The following is a 13,467-nucleotide window of genomic DNA, read 5'->3' as shown; positions in this document are numbered from 1 at the left end:
AACTTTACAACCTAAACCAGCATGAGCTCTATCGCTAAACTACTTTATGACACTTGGATATTTTAATTAGGAAGCTTAAAGCTTGAAACTTAATATTGATATGGAACAAATCATGAAATCATGTTCATATACTGGTCATATAATTCACTTTTTGCAACAAACTAAGACACACACATAAACAGAGGTCCTACTGTGTAGAAACACAATTATACAAAGATACTACTGCCGAGCTGATAAATAGCTTCAATGAACGTCTCATGAAGTTCTTGTATCCCCACCTGTTCATCAAAACCCAAACCATTCACCCGCAAGACAAATCTATGATATAGTAACTCCATGATGGAATCCCACAAAAAATTTTTATCGCCACCTGTCATGTATGATCCCCTTCTCTCTTCTGTCGTTTACACCATCTGTGATTCTTCTCTCTAATGTGGTCTTATTTCATATATAAACATTCTTCTTGTGGCTCTTGCCTCTGTGTAGTTCCAACTGGTACATTTCTGTTGCATCATATTTGTTTTAGCAATCCATTTGGTCCATGGTGTCCTCTTTTCGATTCACAGAAAAATAAAAGCTCAGCTTAGTAACATACCTTGTATAATCAACATGAAAGAGATCATGAGTGTTTCGAGTGAGTGATTGTTGATCAGCCTTCTTTCCTCTTTATCTTCTCTGGCCATTTTCCTTGAAGCTGAAGCAGATTCAGTTTGGTCCCCTGTTTGTGTCTCAAGACTAAATTCGATTTCTAAAGATGTGCAGTTGCATTGCTTTGGAAATGGCTCTGAGGAAGAGGTCTTGTTCTCTTGTAGCTTCTGTTGTTTCTCAAACATAATCTATAGTTGTCGGCCCTGTTTCTCAATCTGTATCTGCAGCGACCGTTGGACCTGAGGCATATAATTTAAACAGCATCACACATTAGTCATGATATGTTAGGACTTAGGACGCACTACTACTCTTTCTTGTTTGAAGTAAGGTAAAGAAGGGTAGTTTATTTTTATTGATAACACAGGTGAAGGAGATCATATTACCTCGAGCTGATCATGGAGACGTTTCTGAACTTCCATTTGAAACCTTAGAGCTTGTGTGATCTCAACGCTCATGCAAACGAAACATTAACAAAAATTAACTTAGCTAGAAACACACATATAAGTATTTAACCTTATTACAAACAAAACTCTAAACAAATAAAGTCCCTACGTTTTCATGTCAAGAGGTTTGATATCTTCCATAGATGTCAACTTCTTTTCTTGAGGTTCTTCTGTAGCTTCTGAAGTCTCCGGTTTGTACCTCGCCGTTCTGTATTTCTGTAGAAAGAAAGACCATATAAAATGAGAAATGAGCTATATACCACAAAGATAAAACAGAATGAGATGCAAAAAAAGAAACGTGGAACAAACCTTCAAATGGCTTTTTAAGTGATAGATGGTCAAGCCAGGGTTATTCAAGAGATTCAAAACAGCCTTAGGCGTGGCTCCTAATGGTGGATATTAAGAAAGTTAAGAGAAGAATAAACAGCCCTGAGATATTCTTTTTCAAGAACTAATAGAAGAAGAAAGCTTACACACGTTCACTACCACAAAGCTGATTAACAGCTTCAACGAACGCCTCATGAAGTTCTGGTGTCCAACGCATGCGTTGCTTAGATGCAGATGATAAGTTTCTTGCACTGAGCTGCTCCTCCAACGAAACCATTTGATGCGGGGGGTGGTTAGCTATTACCTCTTCTTTCCTTGGTACGACCAAACATGGTGTCGGTATCTGTTGAAAAGGCATGATTAAATGACAAAATGAGTAAACAGAAGTTCGTATAATAACGCTACATAGAAACTGAACCTGTGGACTTGGATCTCCAAGAAGTTCAGACCAGTTAGGCTCCGAACCATTGTCAATAAGCTGATCTGCCCAACTTTGCCATTCGCTTTTCTGATGGAGTTCCACGGATGAGACCACCCTCTCTGCTTGTTGATTCAGAACAGGAACTTGATAAGAAAAATCAAAGAACTCGTCTAGAGGGTCTGCCAACTTGGAAAATCTTCCAAATAAAAAGCTTTATTTTTGGGTCAGTATTCAGCTTCCATATTCATTTTTCCCAGTCGATAGGAGTCGCTTGAAGGACTTGTGCTGTAGTCTCTCAGTGCTCACAAGCTGCCCAATATCCAGATTTTGTTGAGTAAACCCCATCCTTCGTTAATAAAATAAAGAAGTTTCATGATGAACTACCAAATTTCATTTGGAAACATCTGGTAAGATGTCATATAAAGAAAGAGAGGATAACAAAAACAACAAAGAAGACGTAATACACTGGATTTAGTGTTTACCTGTGAGCACCTTCTAATGTGGACTATGATTTACTGCAGTTTCCACCCTCAGTGATAAAGGCTGGCTTCAAGTCGCCATGTTCATCTTCCCCATTTTTGGCTGTGAAGTTATGATGTCGTTCGAATCAGTAATATATCGACTGTAGCATAAGGCCACTGATCCCATGGAGACTATTATGTAAGACCATTGGAAAATACAGAGTTAGGTATTTAAATGCAAGCTGCTAAAACAGATGCAAAAAAGTGAATTACAAAGTATCATCCTAATCTTCTGCACCAGCGACACTTTTTCGTTCAATGAACTGTTATTCAACCTATTCATAGAAACAAAAACAATGTGAGACAGATAATCATCAAACACTAGTTTAAAAAGCATTTAAAATAGAAAATGAATTCTCAAAGCCACAATTAGCTGCAGGGAAGATAAATAAGACAAAATAAATAGCTAAATTATGTTTATTCATAAGTCGGATACATACTCTGATGAAGTACATATAGATCATTGGATACCAGGTTCTACATTCTTGGGTCATAAGTATACTGTTTTTAGAACCATAAGAAAAAGACCGAGGCAGGTCAACTTACAGTTTCAGGCAGATTATTAATCAGCACTGAAGTCATCACCGTTGCTCGAGCAAATATTCTGAAAAAAAATCAGCAAAAACAGTTGATTAGATATCCAAAGCATCATCAAACAAAATGTCTAAATGTTCAAAGAGTCGTCATAAACAGTAGACTTTCCAACGCTTTCGAATCCTTCAGTGTCGGGGTAATATAATGGAAGTTTTTACACCGTCAAGCTCTATCTCTAGTGGTGTTCCCCATACCCAAATCCATGTTCACAACAGTTAAAGTGGATTCCAACCAAAAGGTTAAACCTTTCAATAGCAAGAAGACTATATTTGAAATTGGAGGATGATATTGTCCTGGCAAAAATGGGATTAGTGGTGACATACCTTTTGTTTTGGTATCACGCATGTGTCCAACACCAAAACCTAATGAATATGAAAATATTTATTTATGACTAAAGCTTGGAAAGGAAAGGGCAAAAAAAAAAAACCTTGCATCTCTCTCGTTCCAGTACTCAGCGGCTGAGTACTCAAACGATCTTAAACCGTTTATATCGATTCCGTCGTGGTTATCGTTCGGATCTCCGAACTCGTTGCTTTGGATCGTGTCGAACTCGACAGTGAAGACGTGGTTCGTTTCGTTACCGTTGTTTGAGTTGTTGAAGAGACCGATGTATTGACTTGATTGGGAGTGCGGAAGTGAGGCTATGGGATGGAGAGACGACGAAGACGATTCCATGGCCGCTTAGAGTGGGGATCTGGGAGTATATGGCGAAGACGAAGGTGGTGGAGACGGAAGAGACGGTGGCGTTTGGTATGTCTTTGAACTGGATTGGTTTTGTGTAGAAGGCGTGACCGTTTTTTTTGCCACCATGTTTGATCGCCGGAAGATGAAACGGAGAGAGAGAGAGATTCACGCGAGAGATAAAGCATGATATGGGCTGAGACTTAATTTGTTTCGAACAAAACAAATACAAAAATAAAAGAGCCCAAGAATACCCAATTTCTTGATCTGATGTGGTGAAATGCTGGTTTGCTATTGGCTGATTATTTTTTCTTACGTGGACACATTCCCCTTAGCTTATATTCACCTTTTAGTATTGTATTGATGTTTATTCTTATTAGATATCATATATATTATATATAAACATAGATGAATGCACTGATACTTATATATATATATATATTTCTTTTCTTTTTTTGGTCAAATATATACATATATATATTTATTTAAAATGTGATACATACATCTATACTTACGTAAACATTAGTTTGGTTAGTTTGGTTGTAAAGCAGGTATATACATTGTTTGATGAAATTGATTGACCCCGAAGAAAGAAAGATTCAACTTTATGCAATTTAAATTTAAGCGTCAATATATATACATGTACATAATATGCAAGGCAATCCCACCTTAGGACCAGAACGAAAATATGGAAACGTTTCTTGTGCATTGGCTGCCATGGTAGCAACATATTCTGAAGGAGTTATACAAAGAATTTGTTTCCTAAAACCATTTGTTTCACCATCATCTTTCAGAAAATGCACAATTATGGTGACTAAATTTATGAGAGATGTGTCTTAAAGCTAAAAAACCAAGAAAATTTGTAAGATATCTATTCACAAACATACCATCACTTGCAGCTCAGAAATTAGGTCCGTCGCTACGATACAGGACATCAACCAATTTGCATATCTATTTTTTTTTTGAATAATATGCAAAATTTATTCAAGAAAAATGCTTTTGTACACCATGTGTAACTTGTTTTTTGTTAAACTAAAATCTTGTATCTAAAAAGAGAACCTTACACCCAACATAGAATATGAAATTTATTCTTGTGAAGCAAACTATAGCTGCAAAAGAGCTCCATGCTTTTGACTCCCCCATTGCTAAGATAGACAGGCAATTGTTCTTGTTGAAAAAAAAAAGAAAGAAAAGACATGCAATTGTTCTTGACTTGACGTTCTATACACTGGCAATTTGTGTATCTATATATAAGAAGGTTTATAAAATTATATACTAAGTATATATGGTGAGTCTTCCCTTTAGTTTTTTTCTTACATCAAATTAGGATCTGGATGGCCATGTGACGCATGTCCAAAGTCTTCTAGAGGAACTCCATTGAAAATTGAATCCTACAAAACTTGCCAACATCAATCATCTGAAATCTCCAGAAGTTCAAAAACTGAATGTAATTTACATCTTAGTGACCAAGACATACTGGTTTGGCTCCAAGATAATCGACAAAATTTTGTCTCGCATAAGAACCAGTAACAGCATGCATGGCAACAAACATGAACCTAAAAGCAAGGGGAAAAACATCAATAGAAGGCTTAGTTTTGGTTCTTAGCACGTTGACGAACTCTGCAACCAGGCTAAAGGTGCACATAATAGGAACAACGCACACAAAAGTACATAAAAAGCTTCGGGATGAAGAATATCATACCCAAAACGTGCTCTTGAAAGAAGACCTCCATTAAGGCCAAAATCGAACACATTCTGCAGACCATAAGCATATTTGTTAAGTGTAATTGACTTGAGAGAAACAGAGTAAGAAAAAAAACAATAAACGAAGGCTAAAAAGCAGAGTAATAAAATCTTTCTACATTGAAACCTTTTGCTTACATCAAAATTGTTCTCCAAAAGAAACATAGTGATAAAAAAACAATAAAACTAAGGCTGAAAAAGCAGAGTTATAAATATTTCTCCATTAAAAGCCTTTCACTTACACCAAAAGTCTCCTCCCAATACTATATTTCTCTTTCTTGACCTCCACTTTCTCTCTCACTTCCTTCATCTCTGTCTAAAATGGAAAGAGCCATGGTTCCGACATGCAAGACATACCTTGTTTACCGTCCATTGGAGATGCCTCTCGAGCCGATGGAGTTCCTTACTTACTCCCGGAGTCTCCAAAGCTTTAACACTTTTGAATCCTCAGATTTTACTCTCCGAAAGAGAAGAAGAACCCATCTCCGGCAAAGGTACATAGTCAGGAAGAGAATGATGAGGAGATACCCTTTGGTTTCGAGCACCTCTAATCCTCAGATTTTCCTGTCCAAAACAGAAGAAGAACCCATCTCTTGCCAGCCTTCAGCGAGTAATATAGATGAGTTAGCCATTCAAGCGAAATAGAACTTTCTCTTAACAGCGGTTATTTCACCAATAATATTTGAGGATTAATATAATATCTTATCCAGCTATACTGATGAACAAATTATAGGAGGAATACCTAGACGTTGGGTATTGGTGTTGGCTAGACCAAGCATCTCACTGTGATTACGGCACCTGAAACATTCTTTAGGTATTGGAGAAGATGGTTCAGTTAACTCTCAAGAGCGGTAGCGTCACTGAATCGAATCAGCAGAGAGGAGTCCAAGAGCCTGAAGTTTTGATTACACCGAGTTACATCAAAACTGGTGACATAATACATTGAACCGGCCGGAGATAAGGCCTGTAAGTTGCTAGCCAGCTCACGCTCACGGATGCTTGCATAATGGTCACCTGAAACACATTTAGAAAGAAACCATTCTTTGCAAACGGTTCAAAAATAATCATTCAGAAGATGTTTATATAACAGGTTGATAATGTTGAATTTGATAACATGGACATGAGTTTAAGATCAGGAAAACATTATGAACATGATTTCAAGATAATATTAACATGCGGTTAAGATGACTATAAACATGAGTCAAATCACAAAATCACAAACGGTTTCTAAATAAATCTCACTGAAGTAGGTCAATTGAAATCTGTATAAAAACAGTTTCATAATGTTTAGTATAAGAACACTATGAACATGGGTTTAATAACATAAGAAGCCTATGAACATAAGCTTAAGAACATTTCTAACATCGCTTCAAAAAAAACTTTGAACATGAGTTTTGTGAACATAAAGCAATCTGAACATGAATTTAAGAACATAATTACCTTTGAATCCAGTAAAAGCATATCAAGAGACATCAGTTCCCCTCCACTCGGACATTTCTGGCTTTCCAGAATCTGAGCAACGGCACTTGGACGGTGGAGGAGCCTCGGCCAGCCTTGAGATCAGAAAGTAAGATTGATGAGTTAGCCATTTAACAGGGAATATATAGATTACTGTTTTCACAGATTGAGAAGATGATGTTCAAGCAAAGAAAGCTAACCTTTTTATAGGTGTAGTTCAGAGGTATAACTCACAATTAAATTCAGATCGTGGTTCACATCGCCTATGGAGTTATTAAGGTGATAAATGCGATGGTGAATAACTCGGAACGGATTATTAGAGGAGAAGTCTATAAGACGTGATTGGAGGCAAACAAAGAGATTCCGCAACTCGATTTCAGTAATCCAATTACTTGAGACGCCATTGATGCTGACAGATAACACATAATTTTCTTTTCAGATACCAGGCGCTGAAGAAGAAGACGCTAGTTACGGCTTGGCGTGGTAAGCGATGAGGACTAAAGAGCCTCTTGTTTTGGGCTTTAATTCTTAACATAAACCGAAAGCCCACAAATCTCTATTGCTTTCCATAAATGAAACGACGCGTTTTGTGTGGCCGGGACACGTGTCGACATTACGGAGCTCGACTTTCTGACCTGGATCCTAGGTGGCATCACAGGAGAGAGGCCAACAATTTTATATATATATATAGAAGATTCATAAGAGAGAGAGATAGGTAAGGGGCGATAAGGTCTTTTTACCACTCCTTGCCTTCACCTTCTCTGATTTGGATTTTGTCAATCTCATCGATTCGATTCTTCTCCCAATCAAATCTCTCTCCAAATTCTCATCAGGAAACTTCAAATCTTTCTCCATCATTCTTCTCTCTTTGGGGGGAAAAAAAAAGAAGAAAATTTGAGAAAAAGAGAAACCTTTTCCATGGCAGCTATGAGCGAGAAGGAAGCTATGGTTGATCCTTTTCTGGTCGAAGCTCTTCAGAACCCTCGTCATCGTCTCACAAGTAACTCAATTCTCCTTTACAATAGCTTAAAGCTCTTGTCTTTAGGGTTCGTAATCAACTCTTGGAGAATTTAGGGTTTGGATATTGCTTCTACCTCAATTTAGCTTTAAAATTGTTTTTGTGTATATGCTTAGTTCTGCGTATGGAGTTGGACATACAAAAGTTCTTTCAAAGCCCAGAGCAGCAGCAATACGAGTTCCCTCCTTACCCAACCTCTTACCTCCGCCTCGCTGCTCACCGCGTCGCTCACCACTACGGCCTCTTCACCACTGCTTTGGACGGTGCTGCTTTAGACGGGTCCGGGAACAGGATACTCGTCACCAAGACCGGTGAGAGCAGATACCCTTTTGTTTGTCTGTCTGAGATTCCCGTGAAGCAGCCTGAGGTCAACGGGAGGAGGCCTCAGGGCTTTAAGCTCGCCATCAAGGCGAGGCCTAACGGAGGAAGCGGTGGGGCGGGTGGTGGGTCGGGTGTGGAGAGGAATCTGTTGAGGAGCGTTGAGGAGAGGAAAGAGGAGTATGAGAAGGCCAGGGCTCGGATCTTTAATAGTCCTAATAGTTCAGACTCTGAAGACTCTTCAACTCGAGCTCCTCCTCCTCCTCCTGTTCAGACAAAACATAACAACAGTAGACTCCCAGCTAGAAACGAGGCTGAGAATCTTGTTGATGTGGAGAGGAATAGTGTTGGAAGGACTTCACGGGTCGCCATTATTAGAGATAGAGAGAAAGATCGTTATGATCCTGATTATGATCGGAACAGGTATACAAACATCTCCTCTAAATGATAACAACGTTTTTTTTTATAGGCCACTTCATCAAAATTAACACTGTAATGTTTTTGTAGGTACGTGAGGGTTACTCCACCTGTTGTACAAAACTTCAACCCCATGCCGCCGATTCATCTTCCTTTCCATGACGGAGTCTTCCCACAGATGCCAAGAACTCAAGCCAACCTAAGCTATGGACATCCCTTGAACCCTGCTATGAGTTCTAGTAACGCACCTGCTTATACAGAGTGGCCTAGTGTCACAATGAGTTATGCACAGACATTGCATGCTTCAGACCCAAATCATTTCAGGTTAGCTTTTCACTCTTAAAGAACTTTTCTTCATCGTCTCTGTTGAACGCTTTGTATCTCATGTTGAGCTTATGTTGTTTTCTTGCAGGCACCAGAATCCCTGACCTTTGGTCCTGATCAAACCATGTCTGTATGCTTTTATATTAGGATGTAGTCTTAGTTTTTTTCTTCTGCTCTTGTTGAAAACATTGGCCGCACAAGACATTTTTACTCTGTTGTTACAAATTATATTAACATTATCAAGCTTTTGCATCAAAATCCCATCTGAAAGCTTTCATTTCTAAGTGGCAGTTTGCTCTGTTTCATCTATTCAAATTAAATCTACCAAAGGGAATCTTAGAGCTAAAATTTTATTCAACTATTTACAGATTTATTAATAATTAAAAATGTGTTTGTTATTATGCCATTTAACTTTTTCTACCAAAAATAAAGTAATAATTATGAAGACTTTTACAGGGGGCATTGACTTTTATAGAAGCAGATCAGAACATGGCAGCTAATGAATCCTCTGCATCATTGCTTTTAATTGATCCTCTTCTATCCAATGAATAACCTATAGTTTCCTTTTTTCATCTCTAATTATATAATACATAGTTAATAGAGAAATCTTGATTGGGTTTGGTCCCCATAACCGATTCTATGTACAGAAATAAAAAGTAACTAAAATAAAGAGGGTATGATTAGGATATGAGAGCACCGGATCTTGGTATGCCTGGCACTGTCTAGTCTTTGCTTTTTGGCTGCTTCATGTTCTATGTACAATGTACTATGATTCAATCAATGGTTTGGTCAATCAATATATATATTTTATATATTAGATACATTTTTTGGTTTGCTATGCAAACATACAATATGAATTTGGTAAGTATCATATTCTTGAATTTCACAAGTAGAAAGAGAATGCAATTTCTTTTATGAAATATTCGGTTCAAAGCTACAAACAACTTTTAGGAGACAAATCTAAACCCATAAGCAAAAACACACAAACAAAAGAAAGAAACAGAGTAAAGTACTTTTAATCAAGTGAATCTTTTCATCCAAACTCAAATCTTATACATGAAAGATACTTTGAAACAGAAAATAGTCAAATACATAACCATGAAATATCCAGTCACATAGCCTTGTTGTGCTGACCGGATCTACATTGCACAAACAGAGACAAACAAAGGTTGAAGTATAATTTTGTGGAATGTTCCAATCTTATAATTGTTTTTTTAATTCAATCTTGTCGAGTTGGAAACAGTGTCAAGACCGTCTTGGCTCCTGATTCCAAATCCTCTGCGTAATTAGCCACTCGACTTTGTAGATGCAATGAAGATGGTCTGATGAGAACAGGTTGATGCTGACTCTGCCTAGCCAAGAACAACGATTGTTCCATCACTTTCCCGTTGTTGTTCGCCTGAGAGGTGAAATTCACGGCGGGTGTTTGCCGGTGGAGGAACTGCTGATGCGTAAGAGTAGCCGCCATTGGGACAAAAGACGGTATGAAATGGTCGGAGCTTTGTCTCCCTGTCGGGTGGAGGAAATGTGCAGGAACAGGTGAGCTCGCGAAGAGGCGATCAGACTCACCGACGTTTCCTCCGCCGGACTGCATCCTCTTGAGGTAAAGTCGGTACTTTTGGAGATGACTAGCGACGTTCTCTCTGGTTAGCCCCTCGACGCTCATAAGCTGCATGATGGTTTTGGGAACAGCGTTCTTGATCCCGATATGCGCCACGGCGTCTACGAAACGCTTGTGCAGCTGCGGCGTCCATACTAAACGCGGCCGTTTCAGTGTCCGGGCTGGTTCATCTCCGGCGGAGGAGTTGGCTTGTATCGGCGTGGTTTGAGGCAGAGGGTGGCCGGAACTGCCGTTTTTGCGGTGGTAAGTGCTTCGGAGGTCGAAGGCGATGGCGAGATGGGGAGTGATGAGAGACTGAGATAACGGTATGAGCTCCTCCGGCGACGGAAGCTCTTCTTCTTCATCTCTCATACTTATAACACTCAAAATAGAAAGTCTCTGGCTATAAATGGCAAGTTATTCAAATGAGATCATCACTTTCTAGCCCATAAGGTGAAGATGAAGTTTAAACATCAAGAGGTGACGCAATCTCTGAGAAGGGATGATGAACAAGGAGAGCGAGTTCTTGATTTTGAGGCAAAGACTTGAAGAGAGACATCAGAAGATTCTTTTATATTTTTGTTTCTCAGTTGAGAGTTAAGATCATTAGATTCGACCGACGCTTACTTTGGCGCGTGTCTTCCACTTTTTTACCATTTTTAGTGTCATTCTATTAACTTTTTGCAGAACTGTTTTGATTCTTTGCTTATACTATATGAAGAACATGTTGAAAGTGTTATTTCATTCAGGTTTGGATTTTTCTCTTATAAGGTGCATGCTACTGCATTTAACCTTCAAACCTACTGCATTGCTATATCTCAGTTTTGTACATGGAAAACATAATTTAGGATGGAACAAATAGCCTGAAAATTATCATAAATTCTTGAATTTCCAGAACCATTTGATTAGTATCCTTAATTGTTTTGTTTGTTAATGTGTTTTTCACGCATCTATATTATCCCCAATGAAAAGAGATTCATTAGCTAAGAGTTTATATCTTTATGGTATATGCTATTATGTTCTTAGGAGGCTGGACAACTATAAAAAAAATTTGTGCACTGGACAACTATAGCTTAATTAAAGGTTTTATGCCTAACTTTATTTTGGATCTACATGGCACTTGAACCCTTAATTATTGGTTGTTATGGGTTTGTTTAACTTAGTGGAAGCTGTGTTTATGTATGTTAATGTCAAACATATTATAATCAAGCTAGTTTGGAGGACATGACAAACTACGTCTGTTTAAGATACATAGCATTACATCACTTAAAACGTTTATAATTGGCTATTTAGTTATACAGATAATGCAAGCAAATAACAATGATTATGAAAAAATCATAATAGTTTTCATAACATGAAAGCATAAATAAACTATATGTTCCTCTCAAAATATTTCACATATGCATATGTTCAATATGATGAAAGCTTCACGGGAAATATTCATAACAAAAGTTTTTCCAAGCTTTTGACTTGTTAACCTAGTTCTTTTACCTAGCCGACCATATTTTCAAAGATAAATAAAAACGTCTATGGAAGATAAATATCACAATTCTAAATAAATGAATGGGTAGCTAAAGAGTTTGAGAAGGTTGGAGCGCGTTATACAATCAGTTTTTAATATAAGAAAATCATGTTATAAATGATGAATTCAGAATTGATTTTGGGTCCATGAGGTTCAGATTATTTTGTATTTATTTATTGAAATCTATAAGATAATACTCATAGCAGAAAGACTCCTGAAGATAAACACAATACCTTCCAATCTACTTTGTCGATCAAGTGCTGAAATTGTACACATCCACATCAAAAACATGTGTATGATGATGATATTTATAGACTAACCATTTTTTTCTTAAGACCCAAAATCGAACCAAGCTCCAAGTTGTTTTCAATTAAAGAATTTTTTTTTGTGTAAACATGTGACAAAGAAAACAAATTATGTGGAGAGAAATTTGCTAAACCAAAAGTCCAAGTCTATTTGTTAAATGTAGCAAATAACATGAATATCCAAAGAGAAAAAAAAATCAAGATTGGAAGAGATTGCCATAAAACAAAACTCAAGATTGGAAGTTGATCTCTGTAACTGTAGTTGGTCTTTTGTCTTTAAGTTGATTTTTTTCCAATCTTGATGCGATAACGTTTTTTGGTAATCTAACATTTTGTGTATTAATTTTTATATTTTACAAAGAAATTTGCAATTTGTTTTTGGTATAAACAACCAACGTTGGAAGTTATAAATAAACACACAAAATTACATCGCATTAAGTCATCATTCAAAATGCATGTCGATAAAGATTTATTTAGACAAAAGTGTGAAATCCATATTATGGCCTAGTAAATTAAAATTTTATTTTTAATATATTTTGGTTATTTTCTTATAATTCTTCTTCACATTGGTTTCACAAGATGATAATTCTTATTTGACCAACTATCATGAAGTCTTATTTGAACGGTAGGCATATTTAATATAAGGTTGGTAACAACCCTATTAAATTTGCAGTCTTCAAAACACGCTTTATTCAAGGTCCTCAACTCAACTAACCAATGTTCCTTCCAATACTTCACCTAGATCGCAGATTTATTTTGATATTGCTCATTAGCTCAAGATTTTAAAATCTCTATTTTTCTTTTCCTTTGTTTCTAAGCTTTTGATAACTTCTACAAAACTAGATTAAGCTTTTGCTTAATTATATGTCTACCTCCTAAGAACTGTAGGAAAACAAAGTCAGAGCTTGTATGTTTGCTTGATTTAACAGAAACCCTTTATAAAAAACAAAGATCTATTTTCTTCTTCTTGGTTTTAGACAATAATAAGACTTGATCACTAGACCAAATATTTATTATACGAGAAATTTTCTTTAGTGTACTTAAATCCTGTATTAAGTGTTATTCTCCTTATATTTAAAACATCAATATATTGTTCCCATAAATTCAAAGGTTGAGAAATAAATCAT

General features: G+C 37.0%; 3 protein-coding genes and 1 pseudogene across 5 annotated transcripts; 1 reads left to right on the top strand and 3 right to left on the bottom strand.

Moving 5' to 3' along the window:
* Positions 1-60: 60 nt before the first annotated feature.
* LOC125591184 lies at positions 61-2,184 on the bottom strand (annotated as a pseudogene).
* Positions 2,185-2,652: 468 nt separating this feature from the next.
* On the bottom strand, positions 2,653-7,312 carry LOC106386293 (L-type lectin-domain containing receptor kinase IV.2-like). Of its 3 annotated transcripts, none has more exons than XR_007328603.1 (8): positions 7,037-7,312; positions 6,819-6,931; positions 5,621-6,419; positions 5,338-5,390; positions 5,113-5,191; positions 3,382-5,026; positions 3,278-3,316; positions 2,653-3,129 (listed from the first exon to the last, which is right to left on the bottom strand). XR_007328603.1 is itself a non-coding variant. In XM_048768464.1 (2 exons), the coding sequence occupies exons 1-2, from the start codon at positions 3,627-3,629 to the stop codon at positions 2,898-2,900; spliced, it is 315 nt and encodes a 104-aa protein (XP_048624421.1). In that variant the 5' UTR covers positions 3,630-3,923; the 3' UTR covers positions 2,656-2,897. The 3 variants fall into 3 exon arrangements, 1 of the variants encoding a protein (XP_048624421.1); XR_007328604.1 differs by having other exon boundaries at positions 2,653-2,964; XM_048768464.1 differs by lacking the exons at positions 3,278-3,316; positions 5,113-5,191; positions 5,338-5,390; ... (1 more) ...; positions 6,819-6,931; positions 7,037-7,312 and having other exon boundaries at positions 2,656-2,964; positions 3,382-3,923.
* A 222-nt stretch (positions 7,313-7,534) lies between these two features.
* Positions 7,535-9,171, top strand: LOC106428100. Its single transcript, XM_013868849.3, has 4 exons — positions 7,535-7,836; positions 7,971-8,595; positions 8,680-8,913; positions 9,002-9,171. The coding sequence occupies exons 1-4, from the start codon at positions 7,755-7,757 to the stop codon at positions 9,015-9,017; spliced, it is 957 nt and encodes a 318-aa protein (XP_013724303.2). The 5' UTR covers positions 7,535-7,754; the 3' UTR covers positions 9,018-9,171.
* LOC106442979 (transcription factor MYBC1) lies at positions 9,047-13,374 on the bottom strand. Its single transcript, XM_048768462.1, has one exon. The coding sequence runs from the start codon at positions 10,883-10,885 to the stop codon at positions 10,133-10,135; it is 753 nt and encodes a 250-aa protein (XP_048624419.1). The 5' UTR covers positions 10,886-13,374; the 3' UTR covers positions 9,047-10,132.
* Between the last annotated feature and the right edge of the window lie 93 nt (positions 13,375-13,467).

This window comes from Brassica napus, chromosome A3, assembly GCF_020379485.1.
Source record: "Brassica napus cultivar Da-Ae chromosome A3, Da-Ae, whole genome shotgun sequence".
Lineage (NCBI taxonomy): Eukaryota > Viridiplantae > Streptophyta > Magnoliopsida > Brassicales > Brassicaceae > Brassica > Brassica napus.
The sequence above is the reverse complement of the archived record's forward strand: the minus strand, read 5'-3'. Positions and strand labels throughout refer to the sequence as shown.

What these genes read in the sequence shown, in the direction of transcription:
- LOC106428100 (XM_013868849.3), top strand. Translation starts at nt 7,755, where the DNA reads ATGGCAGCTATGAGCGAGAAGGAAGCTATGGTTGATCCTTTTCTGGTC. An exon ending in CCCTCGTCATCGTCTCACAA is followed by an intron (nt 7,837 to 7,970) that starts GTAACTCAATTC and finishes GTATATGCTTAG; the next exon opens with TTCTGCGTATGGAGTTGGAC. An exon ending in CCTGATTATGATCGGAACAG is followed by an intron (nt 8,596 to 8,679) that starts GTATACAAACAT and finishes ATGTTTTTGTAG; the next exon opens with GTACGTGAGGGTTACTCCAC.
- LOC106442979 (XM_048768462.1), bottom strand. Translation starts at nt 10,885, where the DNA reads ATGAGAGATGAAGAAGAAGAGCTTCCGTCGCCGGAGGAGCTCATACCG.
- LOC106386293 (XM_048768464.1), bottom strand. Translation starts at nt 3,629, where the DNA reads ATGGAATCGTCTTCGTCGTCTCTCCATCCCATAGCCTCACTTCCGCAC. An exon ending in TGGAACGAGAGAGATGCAAG is followed by an intron (nt 2,965 to 3,381) that starts GTTTTTTTTTTT and finishes ATTTTTTTTCAG; the next exon opens with AATATTTGCTCGAGCAACGG.